This window comes from Symphalangus syndactylus, chromosome 10, assembly GCF_028878055.3.
Source record: "Symphalangus syndactylus isolate Jambi chromosome 10, NHGRI_mSymSyn1-v2.1_pri, whole genome shotgun sequence".
Taxonomy (NCBI): domain Eukaryota; kingdom Metazoa; phylum Chordata; class Mammalia; order Primates; family Hylobatidae; genus Symphalangus; species Symphalangus syndactylus.
In genome coordinates this window covers 116363585-116376709 of record NC_072432.2, presented here as the reverse complement: position 1 = coordinate 116376709, position 13125 = coordinate 116363585, and the positions used below count along the sequence as shown (strand labels likewise).

General features: G+C 47.6%; 1 protein-coding gene and 1 long non-coding RNA gene across 2 annotated transcripts in view; one reads left to right on the top strand and one right to left on the bottom strand.

Annotated features, from left to right (window-relative positions):
• Positions 1-13125, top strand: part of LOXL2 (lysyl oxidase like 2) — a 103680-nt gene that overhangs the window by 43380 nt on the left and 47175 nt on the right. The window contains exon 3 of the mRNA XM_055295683.2: positions 188-363. Coding sequence (XP_055151658.1) covers positions 188-363 — 176 coding nt within the window. The remainder of the gene's footprint in view (positions 1-187; positions 364-13125) is intronic.
• The window catches only part of LOC129491409 (uncharacterized), a 29366-nt gene that overhangs the window by 5625 nt on the left and 10616 nt on the right, over positions 1-13125 (bottom strand). The gene's annotated exons all lie outside the window — the stretch shown is intronic.

Genomic DNA, 13125 nt, shown 5'->3' with positions numbered 1-13125 from the left:
TGTGGGCCAGGAATCCCCATGGTTTAGAGTTATGTGCAATATCTTAATATAATAATAAATTGATGGCCACACACAGCTGCCAAAATTAGAGAAAAAATTCTCTTTCCATGTAAGACACTGGTGCCCTGCAAAGACTCAGACCTGCATTGACGCAGCACTTGGTTTCTCTCCTCTCTGCCTCCCTCAGGGCCCATCTGGTTAGACAATCTCCACTGTACTGGCAACGAGGCGACCCTTGCAGCATGCACCTCCAATGGCTGGGGCGTCACCGACTGCAAGCACACGGAGGATGTCGGTGTGGTGTGCAGCGACAAAAGGATTCCTGGGTTCAAATTTGACAATTCGTTGATCAACCAGATAGAGGCAAGTCACGTGCTCTTGATGTCTCCTTCACACAAACATTTTTCCTCTTCCATGCAACTCGCTTTCTGCGTATTGATTTCAAGAAGTGTGTGTGAGCAGGAAGGAGGGCACCTCACCCAGTGGGATTAGATGCAAGGGCAGTTTAGGGAAGGATCTCTGGAGAAGGGAATCCCATCCATGGGGAAAGGGCGTTCCAGGCACAAGGAACAGCATGGGCAGAGGCACAGAGGTATGAAGGTTGGGCTGGGATAAGCAGAGCGTGATCTCAGGGGAGGGTGCATCTGGGAGTAGAGTTAACTGAAGCTGGAAAGATGGGCATGAAACACCTCCTGTGCCATGCTCAGGAGCTTGCCCTTTGGGTGGGAAAATGTATTAGTTATCAATTGCTGCATAACAAATTGCCCCCAGGTTTTGCAGCTGAAAACAGTGAATCTTTATTATCTCACACAGTTTGTGAGAGTGAGGAATTGAGGAGTGGCTTAGCTACTTGATTCTGCTTAGGGTCTCTCATGGAGTTGCACTCAGGCTGTCAGTGGGGGCTGGAAGGTCCCCTCCCATGCAGGCTCTTATGGTTGTTGGCAGGCTGTGGTTCCTTGCTAGCTGTAGACTGCAGCCCTCCATTCTTCTCTGTGTGGCCTCTTCGTAGGCTGCCTGAGTGGCCTCAGGACATGGTGGTCGTCTTCCCTCAGAGTGAGTGAGGCAAAGGAGAGTGAGAGAAAGAACACAGGATGGAAGTCATGTTTCATAACTTAATCTTGGAAGTGATAGGCCATCATTTCTGCTGTATTCTATGGATCACACAGACTAACCCTGGTAGAGAGTGGGAAGAGATTACACAAACATGTGACAAAAGATAGGGTTGCTGGGGCCATCTTGGAAGCTGGCTACCACTGGCCAGTGTAGCTGAGGATTGGAATCACTTTAAAAATACAGGTACTGGGCCGGGTGTGGGGGCTCACGCCTGTAATCCCAGCACTTTGGGAGGCTGAGGCAGGCGGATCACGAGGTCAGGAGATGGAGACCATCCTGGCTAACATGGTGAAACCCCGTCTCTACTAAAAATACAAAAAAAAAAAAAAAAAAAAATAGCAGGGCGTGGTGGCAGGCGCCTGTAGTCCCAGCTACTCAGGAGGCTGAGGCAGGAGAATGGCATGAACCCAGGAGGCGGAGCTTGCAGTGAGCCGAGATCGCACCACTGCACTCCACCCTGGGTGACAGAGTGAGACTCTGTCTCAAAAAAAAAAAAAAAAAATGCAGGTACTGGGGCCTCCCCACTGACCTGCTGACTCAAAATCTCCTGCTATGGAACCAGGTTATTTTTCTTTAAGCAGCCCCAGATGATTCTGATGTTTCCAGACTGATCATTTCAGCATTTGAAAATCTACATTTATGGCTAAATTTCAGGGTTAGCTTTCCAGCAAATTCTTTACCCAAACAATTAAATTAACAAACACTTATTACATTACTCTTATGTGCAACGTATGTGGGGCTTAGGACAGGAGGAATTGGCAGCTAACACTCCTGTCCTCAAGGAACATGTCAGACGCCACCCCCAAGGGATTATGGGATCTGCCCCAAATCCAGACCAAGGAACCTTCGCTGTGCTTCAGCCTCCAGCTGACCCCAGCACTAATGCAGAGGAAAGGTGACTTGAAATTGCCCTAGCTGGGCTCCAGAGGAAGTTCTCCCAACACTGTGGCCTTTACTGTCATGGCTCACACAGTCCTTCTCTCTCCATATATGTTCCCAAGTGTGCTGGGAATTTGTCCAAGCCTGCAGTATAGCATGGAAAAGGATTTCCAGGCTTCTCTCAGCTGGTCGACACCTGTCAAATGCTGCTATTTTATTGAAGATAACTAGAGAGATTGTGATGGAGTTGATATACTTTCGTCAGTCTTCAGTCACTGATGACAGCTTTGCTTTCTTTACCATGAAGTTTATGATCTGACGGATGGGCTTGTCCAACCCAGTTTCACAAAATTTTCCATCTTCATTCCTTATAACCTCATGAGCAATAATTAGCCCCCACTTATATGGATCTTATCTCTCCCATGAGATTGGAAGCTCCCAGAGGGCAGGGGCTATATCTTATGCATCATCGTATCCAATAGATAAATTCTAGGTACCTAATGGGAACAACATCTCCAACTCCCAAATTTTCTTCTCCCCAGAAATGCGAGCCAGAAATTGTTATCCTTAGGTGGAGAATCTCCCAGGATAAAATATTAAGCTAAACAGCAATGAGAAGCACATGGAAGCAAATAATTTCTTCACAGCTTGTCCTGCCTGATAGGACCATGAGCTGACTTGTAACATCTTGGATGGGCCTCTGTCCAACCTAGAACTTCAGGATAATCTACTTGGAGTGTCCAGTGAAGACCCAGGCTTCTTGGCATAAGAAAGTCATTGATGGCTTGAAAAAAAAAAAAAAAGACCAAAACATCAGTGAGCTTTGTGTTGAGAAAATGATGAGAAGGCTCGTCTGCCATTAGAAAAAAAAATGATTTTGGAAAAAGGACTCCGAGTGGCACTTCATTAGATAAATGTTTGTTGAATACGTACTAAGTGCCAGTTCCAATGCTTAATATTTCCAGGGCAAAATAAGATGGGTCATTTCAAAAGCAGAACTTTCATGGGGTGGAATAAACACAGAAAAGACTGAAAAAGGCCAGGCACGGTGGCTCATGCCTGTAATTCCCAGCACTTGGGAGGCCAAGGTGGGTGGATCACCTGAAGTCAGGAGTTCAAGACCAGCCTGGCCAAGATGGTAAAATCCCGTCTCTACTAAAAATACAAAAATTAGCCAGGCATGGTGGCGGGTACCTGTAATCTCAGCTACTCAGGAGGCTAAGGCAGGAGAATTGCTGGAACCTGGGAGGCGGAGGTTGCAGTGAGCCGAGATCCCGCCATTGCCCTCCAGCCTGAGCTGACAACAGTGAGACTCCATCTAAAAAAAAAAAAAAAAAAAAACTGAAAAAAATATGTTGGAGACAACTTTCTTACTCTGGAAGTGCTGAGATTCCATGATGGGAAAGCTTAGCCCCTACCTTTATTCTGGGCATTTGTTGGGTACCTGCTGGTTTGGGACACCAGTAGGGAAAGAAAACATGGCCCTTGCCCTCCAGCCCTTACAACCTGCAAGACAAGACGTACACCTTGGAGAAAGCTGGGGATCCTTCCAAGGCAAGGAGCATGGGCCTTAACAAATCTCCCGAAACCCAGAGAGGGCAACCTATGGAGATGTCTGGCTTAAAAGGCCAGGTGACATCCACAGCCTTACACGCTCTGCATTTTCCTAGAAGGCCTCCTTCTTGCTGTCAGACAGATCAGGCTGGTGACCACGAGCCAGGGGGAAGCTTTCTGGCCCAACCACAGAGACTGAGGGAACTTTCATTGATGATCAGTCCCCTGCAACTTCTTCCCTTTGGTAGCCGCTGAAAGTAGGTCATGAAAGGGCCTAGACCTCAGGATGTCTGGGGAGAACCTCCATGAGTTGCCAGAAGATTCTTGCATCCAGGGCTTTGTGGCTAAGGCTCATGCTTACTGGCAGTGCTGGCCTGATGGGTGGAGAACCGCCTGGACCACCTACGTGGGATATTTATGGGATGCCGAGACGTTTCTCCAAAATACCTTCTGGAATGGCCTGTGTCAGTAGCTGAAGTCATAGGATCATTCCTCTCAGCTACAGAAATGCCTGCTATTAAATTTTTGTGGATAAGAAGAAGAGACGTAGCTTTGGTGGACGTGCAGTTGGGTGAAGTCATGAACACACTGACTGATGATACCCAGGGTGAACTGCTGACTAATTTGTGTAAACAGAGTGGATGGTCTGTAATGGTGAGCCCTAGGGCTCTGTTCCGGCCTCCCCATCATGGATCAGGAATGTTCATGGAAATGAAAAGCTATACTGATAAAATCTATGGGAGATACAAAACTAGGAGAGATTGCTGGAGTATAAAATTATGGAATGAACTTTCAGAGAAACTGCTGTAGGTTAAAATAATGGGCCCAAGCTGTAACATATTAGGGATGAATAGAAGGTCCTATATCAAAGTTCATGGGGAAAAAAACAGTCACAGGAGTGCAGACTTTAGGGAGAGTAACTAAAAAAACATTGCTCTTTTTTTTAAAAGGCCTGGTGTGGTGGCTCACATCTGTAATCCCAGCACTTTGGGTGGCAGAGGTGGGCAGACTGCTTGAGCCCAGGAGTTTGAGACCAGCCTGGGCAATATGGCAAGACTGTGTCTCTACCAAATTAAAAAAATTAACCTGGCATGGTGGCATGCACCTGTGGTCCCAGCTACCTGGGAGGCTGAGGTGGAAGGATTGATTGCCCCTAGGAAGTGGAGGCTGCAGTGAGCCATGATGATGCCACTGCATTCCAGCCTGGGTGACAACAGGGCGAGATCCTGTCTCAAAAAAAAAAAAAGAACAAATCTTTGAAGCGGCAGTGGTTGACTAAAAGCTCAGTATCAGCCAAGAGTATGATGGGGCTGCTAAAAAAAAAAAAAAAAAAAAAAGTGAATGTCAACTGCTTTACAGATAGAAGAATTACTTCCCTAAGCTCTTTGCCTTTTGGACCAGTCACTGACTGCAGGGTTCAGTTCTGGATCCAGATATTAACCAGCTCACCAGAGGAAAGGCCAATAGGATGGAGACAAATCTGGAAACCATATCACAAGGAAATGAAGTTTTTTGTCAAGAAAAGAGATATGGGGGGAGATGGTTCTCTTCAAATACTTGAACTACTCCCATGCAGAAGAATGTTTAGAATGTATCCCAACTCCTGGCCGGACGCGGTGGCTCACGCTTGTAATCCCAGCACTTTGGGAGGCCGAGGCAGACAAATCATGTGAGGTCAGGAGTTTGAGACCAGCCTGGCCAACATGGTGAAATCCCGTCTCTACTAAAAACACAAAATTAGCTGGGCATGGTGGGGGGTACCTGTAATCTCAGCTACTTGGGAGGGTGAGGTTGAACCTGGGAGGGGGAGGTTGCAGTGAGCCAAGATGGTGCCATTGCACTCCAGCCTGGGCAACAAGAGCAAAACTCTGTCTCAAAAAAAAACTATATATATATATATATTCCAACTCCCAGAGCCAAGGCGGAGAGGAGCGTGATGGGAGATAGATCTCAGGCTCAGTGGAAGCCCCGCAGTAGATAGCTCTACCCTAAGTTAGTGGTGAGCTACTTGTCGGTGGAGGAATTCAAGCATGAACTAGACAGCATCCTGCCAGGAATATTGTGGTCAGATGCCTACATGGGGAGGGAAGTGGGATTAAGTGATTGCCAAGTTTCAAGACCCTTGTTACTCAGTGTCTGGGAAAATGCACAATATCCATATAGTGTGTGCCCAGCTGGATATTGACATTGCGCACCATGTGTAAATTGGGATCACGTGTGTGTGAGAACACACACAGAGAGAGAGAGAGAGAGAGAGAGAAGGGATGCCAACCAGCATGTGTGTTGTGTGCTTGGGTTCTCTCTTTGCCTTTTCTCCAGCACCTGATGGCCTTGACTTTAAAACCAGGTGCAGACTTTTCACTCTTCATATCAAAGTGTGAGAGTTAAAGCCCTCCCTTGACTTTCCCCAGTTTGGAAGGGGCAAATTCAAAAGTGGCCAGGAATGAAATGTCAGTGAATGATTTCTCTGTGTCTTGTGACCCCGGTCGTAGACCACTGGGCTAATGAATGTGGTGAGGGCACCCGCATCCCTTCACATGCCTACTCTGCAAGGGTGTGGGCTGGGTTCTGTAACATTCACCCTCATTAACCCCTGGAGATGGGGGACAGGTCACAGATCATTGCAGATGACCCTCACGACCCATGCTTCCTCCAGAGTGCACTGGAATTCCCAAAGCAGAGAATGGAAGAAAAATGCATCAGTCTAGACCGAATTCATCCTACTCTGGAATGCCAGAGGCATGAGTCACTAAGCCCTGGGGCCTGGCTGATGGAATTTCACTTAATGAGCTAACTGTGCTTCCCTGGACTCTTATAGCTGCTTGGAGCATCCTTGGGGGCTCCTGATAGTTTGTAAATTCCCCTCTATAGAAGGAAAAAAAAAATCACACCTTCTTCATATAAGTGACCCCACCAAGGGAAAGTTCACAGGTTTGTACCCTAACCTGCCTTTGGACCAGCATCCAGAACAACTGGGCAAATGTCGAGTGGGTTGAATTCAATCCCTTCCAGCTGTGACGGCCTACAGTTCAGTGGCAATGGTTTCTCCATCAGAATGACATAGTGTGCATTCATCATTTACAAGGTAGTTTTAAATATTCTATAGGGGAAAAAAATCAGATGATTTCTGTAAAAGTGCTTTCAGACTCTGAAGTGCTGCCCTGGGTTAGTCCTACCACTGAATCACTAGGCTTGGTTTATTTCATCCGGGAAATTAACCAGGCAGGTTCTCAGTTTTCTCCTTTTCTGATACAGGCTGTGCCATCTTATCTGATTGTATATTCTCAGTTTCAGACTCCAGAATTGAAGGCAGGACCCCCGGGTTCCAGTCCCAGTGGAGACTGGAGCTCATAGCTGTATGTCCAGTGACTGACCCTTCCTGGGCCTCTGGACACTGTCCTATAAAACAGAAGTTTGTCTGGATATAAAGAAAATCAGTTTTAGGTCAATCCTCAAAACTGTCTTAAAAGGAGGTAAGTAGGAGCAAATAAGCAAATGTGAAACACTCTTGGCTCCAAACGAACAGATCTCTTTTAAACCTGGCAAACAGAGCCCCAGCCAAACCTCCCAGGATTTCAGAGCTTCTTAAATTGAGAGGCTTTGTTTCCTGCCTGTGGCGGGTAGACCAGTTGGAAAAAGCATTAGATAAGGAAAGACGACAAATCCAGATGCCCTACTGAGTAAACCTCTGCTCCCCGGCTGCTCCGCACGTTGCCCAGTCATGTGCTCACAGGAAGCCTCATGGCTGGGCTGTGTGTTGTTAGATCAGGGAACGTTTTGGTCTTTTTTCTTCACCCCACCCCTCCCCACCCCACCCCACCGTCTTCCTTACCCATCCTTTAAAGGCTCTTTTGCAAAAAGCAATTCCATTGCCGGAACTGATTGGAAAAAAATCCCCAGGCTGTGAGATTTAGGTGTTGCCTATCCCCTGAGTGACCTCCAAGCTTCAGTTTCCCATTCATGAAAGTGGGCAGCCCAGGAGGTCTTGAGGGGCCAACAGAGGGACAATAAGGACAGAACGAGGAGAAAGCCATTTGTTTCCACCCAAGGGGAGAACCTGGTCCCCCATTCTCCGCACTCTCGCGTTCTTCTGGAAGGACGCTGAGACCTGAAAAAGCCCTTTCTTCTCATCTTAACCACAGAGACTGAGGCTGCTGTGAATTTTTTAAATGCCTTGGGTCCAGGTTTTTATTAGTCACAGTCAGCTGCCAAATGTTTCAGCATTGCCCTCCCAGCAGCAGCTCTGTCTGTCTGGGGGCGGCAGAGGGTGGAGGGCTTCAACCTAAAAGGGAAAGGTCTCTAGAAGGACTTCTGAAAAGTCTGAATGCTTTGCAGCCAGGAATCTCATCCGTCCCCTGACTCCCACCAGAGAGGTTGCACTGGGTGGTTTGGGGAAAAAAGGGGCCTATTTTCACCTCTGTGCAGTTTAGAAGGTAGTGGTCCCCCCATGCCTAAATATAGGCCCCATTCCCGGATGGTCACAGGGTAGCTGGATGGCCTCTCTCTGTAGGAGGAAGAGAAATGGTAGCCAGGGGGTAGTTTGTGCCAGACTTTTCAGCAAGGGCAGAAGGACCCATGGTGAAGGCCCACAGCCTCTGAACTCTCAGTTTTGCTGAACTGTCTGGCTGGACAATCAGATTTAGCTCTCCTGGGTTTTGTCTCTCCCCCTTCTTGGGCAACAGGATGTATAACATCCTGTCCAGGGCTGGGCGCAGTGGCTCACGCTGTATTCCCAGCACTTTGGGAGGCCAAGGTGGGTGGGTCACTTGAGGTCAGGAGTTCAAGACCAGCTTGGCCAACGTGATGAGACCCCCATCTCTACTAAAAATACAAAAAATTAGTTGGGCATGGTGGTGTACGCCTGTAGTCCCAGCTACTCAAGAATCGCTTGAACCCGGGAGGTGGAGGTTGCAGTGAGCTAAGAGCATGCCACTGCACTCCAACCTGGGCGACAGAGCGAGACTCCATTTAAAAAAAAGAAAAAAGAGATCCTGTCTAGCCCTCACATTCCGCGATTCTATTTACTAAGAGCCTATATGTAGCCAGGGCTTGCCAGCTACCAAAAGGGACACACAAAGCAAGTAGTTCTAAGGTGACCTATTTTCCCAATTGAAAATCTGAAATGCAAAAGGGTGTGTGTGTGGATAACAGATGGGAACCTGGTTTCTAGCCTGGGTGTTGCAGATAAAATGCTTTGAAAAGTACAAATACCATTATAACTCTTTGTGAGATGAAATAAACCAATACATAACATTCTATTGCTAGATTGTACATGAATAAGGAGGCTTATAATTTGTTTTAGATGAAATAAATAAGTTAACGGGATGTACTCAAACTTTGAAGAATGTGATTGGGTGCTCAATTACATGGCAGTTTGGAAAAGAGAGAGGTGAATGAGGAAACCCGTGGGACAGTTGCTATCTGGAGGAAGTGGGGGCTTGAGGTGGGCTGGAGAAAGCCTCTCCCTGCCCTGGGTGGGCAGATCCACTCTGCAGGGAGGTCTGGTGACGTGACTAGGGCGGAGTGGGCAGCAGTCAGCCTGGTTCTGCAATGAGCCTAAGTGGCTTATTTGAGTCACCTCAGCCATGCTGCGCGTCAATGCCAAGGAATCCCCCCACCCCATCCCCAGGAGCCTGTTGCTAAGGATCTGTTTATTCATTCACCAATACATTTCGATTCAGCACCAGACCCTACACTAGACATGAGGATAAAGGGAGTGATGGAACGGACCATCTTGTCCACCCTGAGCTTACCATCCAGCAGTGGAGAAACAGTCTCATGCATCATGACTGTGTTACCATGGTGATGATGGCTGTGAAGAGAACCAGCAGATTCACCACGAGGCTGTGTGGTGGGTGGTCGGGCCTGACCAGGACAGGAGGAACTGCTGGGTCACAGGAGCTGGTTGTTGGAGCAGGTGTCCCGCCGGCTTCCTGCCGACAGCAGGGCTTGCCCGTTCTCCAAAAAAGCAGCCTCTGTTACCTACCCAAGTGGCTACCTGCTTGGAAAATGAAACACAGAGCATTCAGTTTTCCAGCAGTGTTGCAAAGCTTTTGATTTATAGGAGGAGGGCCCCAACAGATTACCGGCTCTTTCCTTTGGTGGTGGTAACATGACCTCAGCTCTCCAGGCCCCTACTGGCATCTATCACCTAGAGCTGAGGAACAAGAATTGTTGAAATGCCTTTCCTCTGTCACTTTCTTCCATCAAGAAGTCACAGGCTAAAGAATGTTACCAGCAGCTTATTTTTTGTTGAGATGGAGTTTCGCTCTTGTTGCCAAGGCTGGAGTGCAATGACGTGACCTTAGCTCACTGCAACCTCCGCCTCCTGGGTTCAAGTGATTCTCCTGCCTCAGCCTCCTGAGTAGCTGGGATTACAGGTGTGTGCCACCACGCCAGGCTAATTTTTGTATTTTTAGTAGAGCCCCATGTTGGCCAGGCTGGTCTCAAACTCCTGACCTCAGGTGAACCGCCCGCCTCGGCCTCCCAAAGTGTTGAGATTACAGGCGTGCACCACCACGTCCAGTCCCCCAGCAGCCTCTTAAACTAAGTTTCTGATTGGATCATCCAAAGGGGATGATTACAATTTAGCCAGACTCCTGGAGTACAGCATGCCTCATACTGTGTACAGATAATACACACTTAGCCAAGCCATCTAACTGTGTGCTGAGGATCAGTTCAGTAACTATTTATTGATGTCAGATCTCAAGGGAAAAGGGGAGAGGGTGTTAGGGAGCTCAGGTGACAAAAGGATGCCTGGACAAAGCACAGATGTTCTCCTGTCTATCCATAAGTCACACAAGTCATGCTTATGTTAGGAAGAGAGATGAGGACTGCGCAACTGTTTATTTTGCATTAAACAAAGAATAAAAAGAGTCTTTATTAAAATGTTGGACTTGGGCGCTCAGCATGTCTAGCTAAGCTAAACTCCTGTTGTTGGATTTTGAAAAAATCATTACTGGTTCCTTCCAAACATGTTTGAGGACCCACTCTGTGTCTGGCTATAGTGGGTCCTCAAACATGGTTGGAAGGAACCAGTAATAGTTTCTTACTGTGTGGGTAATACAAAAATGAATAAGGCACAGTTTTGCCCTTAGGGGATTCACAGTCCAATGGAATGGCAAAAGGATGTGGAAAAGTAAACCCTAGCACAAGACAGTCAGTATAAGCCAAGAACTCAATGAGTCACCAGAACACCAGTGCTGGAGGAATAAAGAAGAAATCAAACGTGTGGATGTGCTATTTGGGGGCAGGGGACGGGGGCTTCATGGAGATGCTGGTGCCGCCTCTCCTCCTCTAGATTAGGGACCTCGTGACAGCGAGGACCATGCCTATCTGTCCTTTCAGGGTGTCACACAGCACTTGGGACATGGTAGCACTGGACAAATATTTTTGAATGGATGAATAACATTTTCCCTGAGGATTGGCAGGATTCTGATAGGTAGAAAGAAGGGACAGAGAATGGCAGGGTGTGGGCCTAACGTGGAGGCGCCACCAGGAAGATCTGAGCAAGATCCTTGAATGCACTGTAGTCAAAGAGGATGAACGGATGGGAGAAGAAACCAGAGGCGAGGAGACAGCGCAGGCCTAGGTGATATGACGACATTATCACCCCCTTCTTATGCTCTCATGATTCTCCTTGCACAGCTGGCTGAGAATTGGGAGTGGGAATGGCAAGCTGATAGAAGGGCAAAGAAGGTCTGGCTAGGGCTTAATGGGCGCATGAGTGAGGAAGAGAGACGGTCACGAAGGTCTGCAAAGCTACAGGCAGGAGCATCCCTCAATGACTCGATGAAAAAAGGAAGAGTTAAGGGCATCTTGGATGTGTTTGGTTTCAGGTGCTGAGGAAGGTGTCAAGCTGGCAGCTGGGGCATGGGTCTGTATCTGGGAGGCCACTTGTTTTGTTTTGTTTTGTTTTGTTTTGTTTCTTAGAAGATCTTGCTCTGTCACCCAGGCTGGAGTACAGTGGCACAATCCTAGTTCACTGGAGCCTCAAACTCCTGGGCTCAAGTGATTCTCCCACCTCAGCCTCCTGGGAGCTAGGACTATGGGCAGGTGACACCGTGGCCAGCTAATTTTTTTTTATTATACTTTAAGTTCTATGGTACATGTGCACAATGTGCAGGCTCGTTACATAGGTATACATGTGCCATGCTGGCCCGCTGCACCCATCAACCCGTCATTTACATTAGGTATTTCTCCCAATGCTATCCCTCCCCTCTTCCTCCACCCCACGACAGGCCCCAGTGTGTGATGTTCCCCTCCCTGTGTCCAAGTGTTCTCATTGTTCAATTCCCACCTATGAGTGAGAACATGTGGTGTTTCATTTTCTGTCCTTGTGATAGTTTGCTCAGAATGATGGTTTCCAGCTTCATCCTTGTCCCTGCAAAGGATATGAACTCATCCTTTTTTATGGCTGCACAGTATTCCATAGTGTATATGTGCCACATTTTCTTTTTTTTTTTTAATTATACTTTAAGTTCTAGGGTATATGTGCCACATTTTCTTAACCCAGTCTATCATTGATGGACATTTGGGTTGGTTCCAAGTCTTTGCTATTGTGAATAGTGCTGCAATAAACATACATGTGCATGTGTCTTTGTAGTAGCATGATTTATAATCCTTTGGGTATATACCCAGTAATGGGATCGCTGGTGCCCAGCTAATTTTTTAACTTATTTTTTTAGAAATGAGGTCTCATTCTGTTGCCTAGGCTGGTCTTGGACTCCTGGCCTCAAGCCCTCCCCCTGCCTCAGCTTCTCAAAGCATGAGGATTATAGGTGTGAGCCACCACACCCAGCCCGTTTTGTTTTTATTATTTATTTATATTTTTTTGAAATGGAGTCTCAGTCTTTCGCCCAGGCTGGAGTGCAGTGGCACAATCTCAGCTCACTGCAAACTCTGCCTCCCGGGTTCAAGTGATTCTCCTGCCTCAGCCTCCCAAGTAGCTGGGATTACAGATGCCCGGCTAATTTTTTTTTTTTTTTTTTTTGTATTTTTAGTAGAGACGAGGTTTCACCATGTTGGTCAGGCTGGTCTCGAACTCCTGACCTCAAATAATCCGCCCACCTCGGCCTCCCAAAGTGCTGGGATCACAGGCATGCGCCAAGGCGCCCCACCTATTTATTTATTTATTTTTGAGATAGAGTCTTGCTCTGTCATCTCAGCTGGAGTGTAGTGATGCAATCTTGGCTCACTGCAATCCCCACCTCCCGGATTCAAGTGATTCTCCTGCCTCAGCCTCCTGAGTCGCTGGGATTACAGACGTGCACCACCATACCCAGCTATTTCGTGCGTGTGTGTGTGTGTGTGTGTGTGTTTTGTTTTGTGGAGATAGGGTCTCACCATGTTGGCCAGGCTGGTCTTGAACTCCTGACCTCAAGTGATCTGCTCACCTCAGCCTCCCAAAGTGCTGGGATTAGAGGTGTGAGTCACCATGCCCTGCCCTGTTTTGTTTTTAAATAGCCAAAGTAAGAAAGCTGCAGGCTCTGAGAGGAAGATGTAGGAACTTGCTGATGGTTGTGGGAGGCTGCATGCGAGGTGAGCACAGGCTGGCTAGAGTTGACACTCATGCATTCT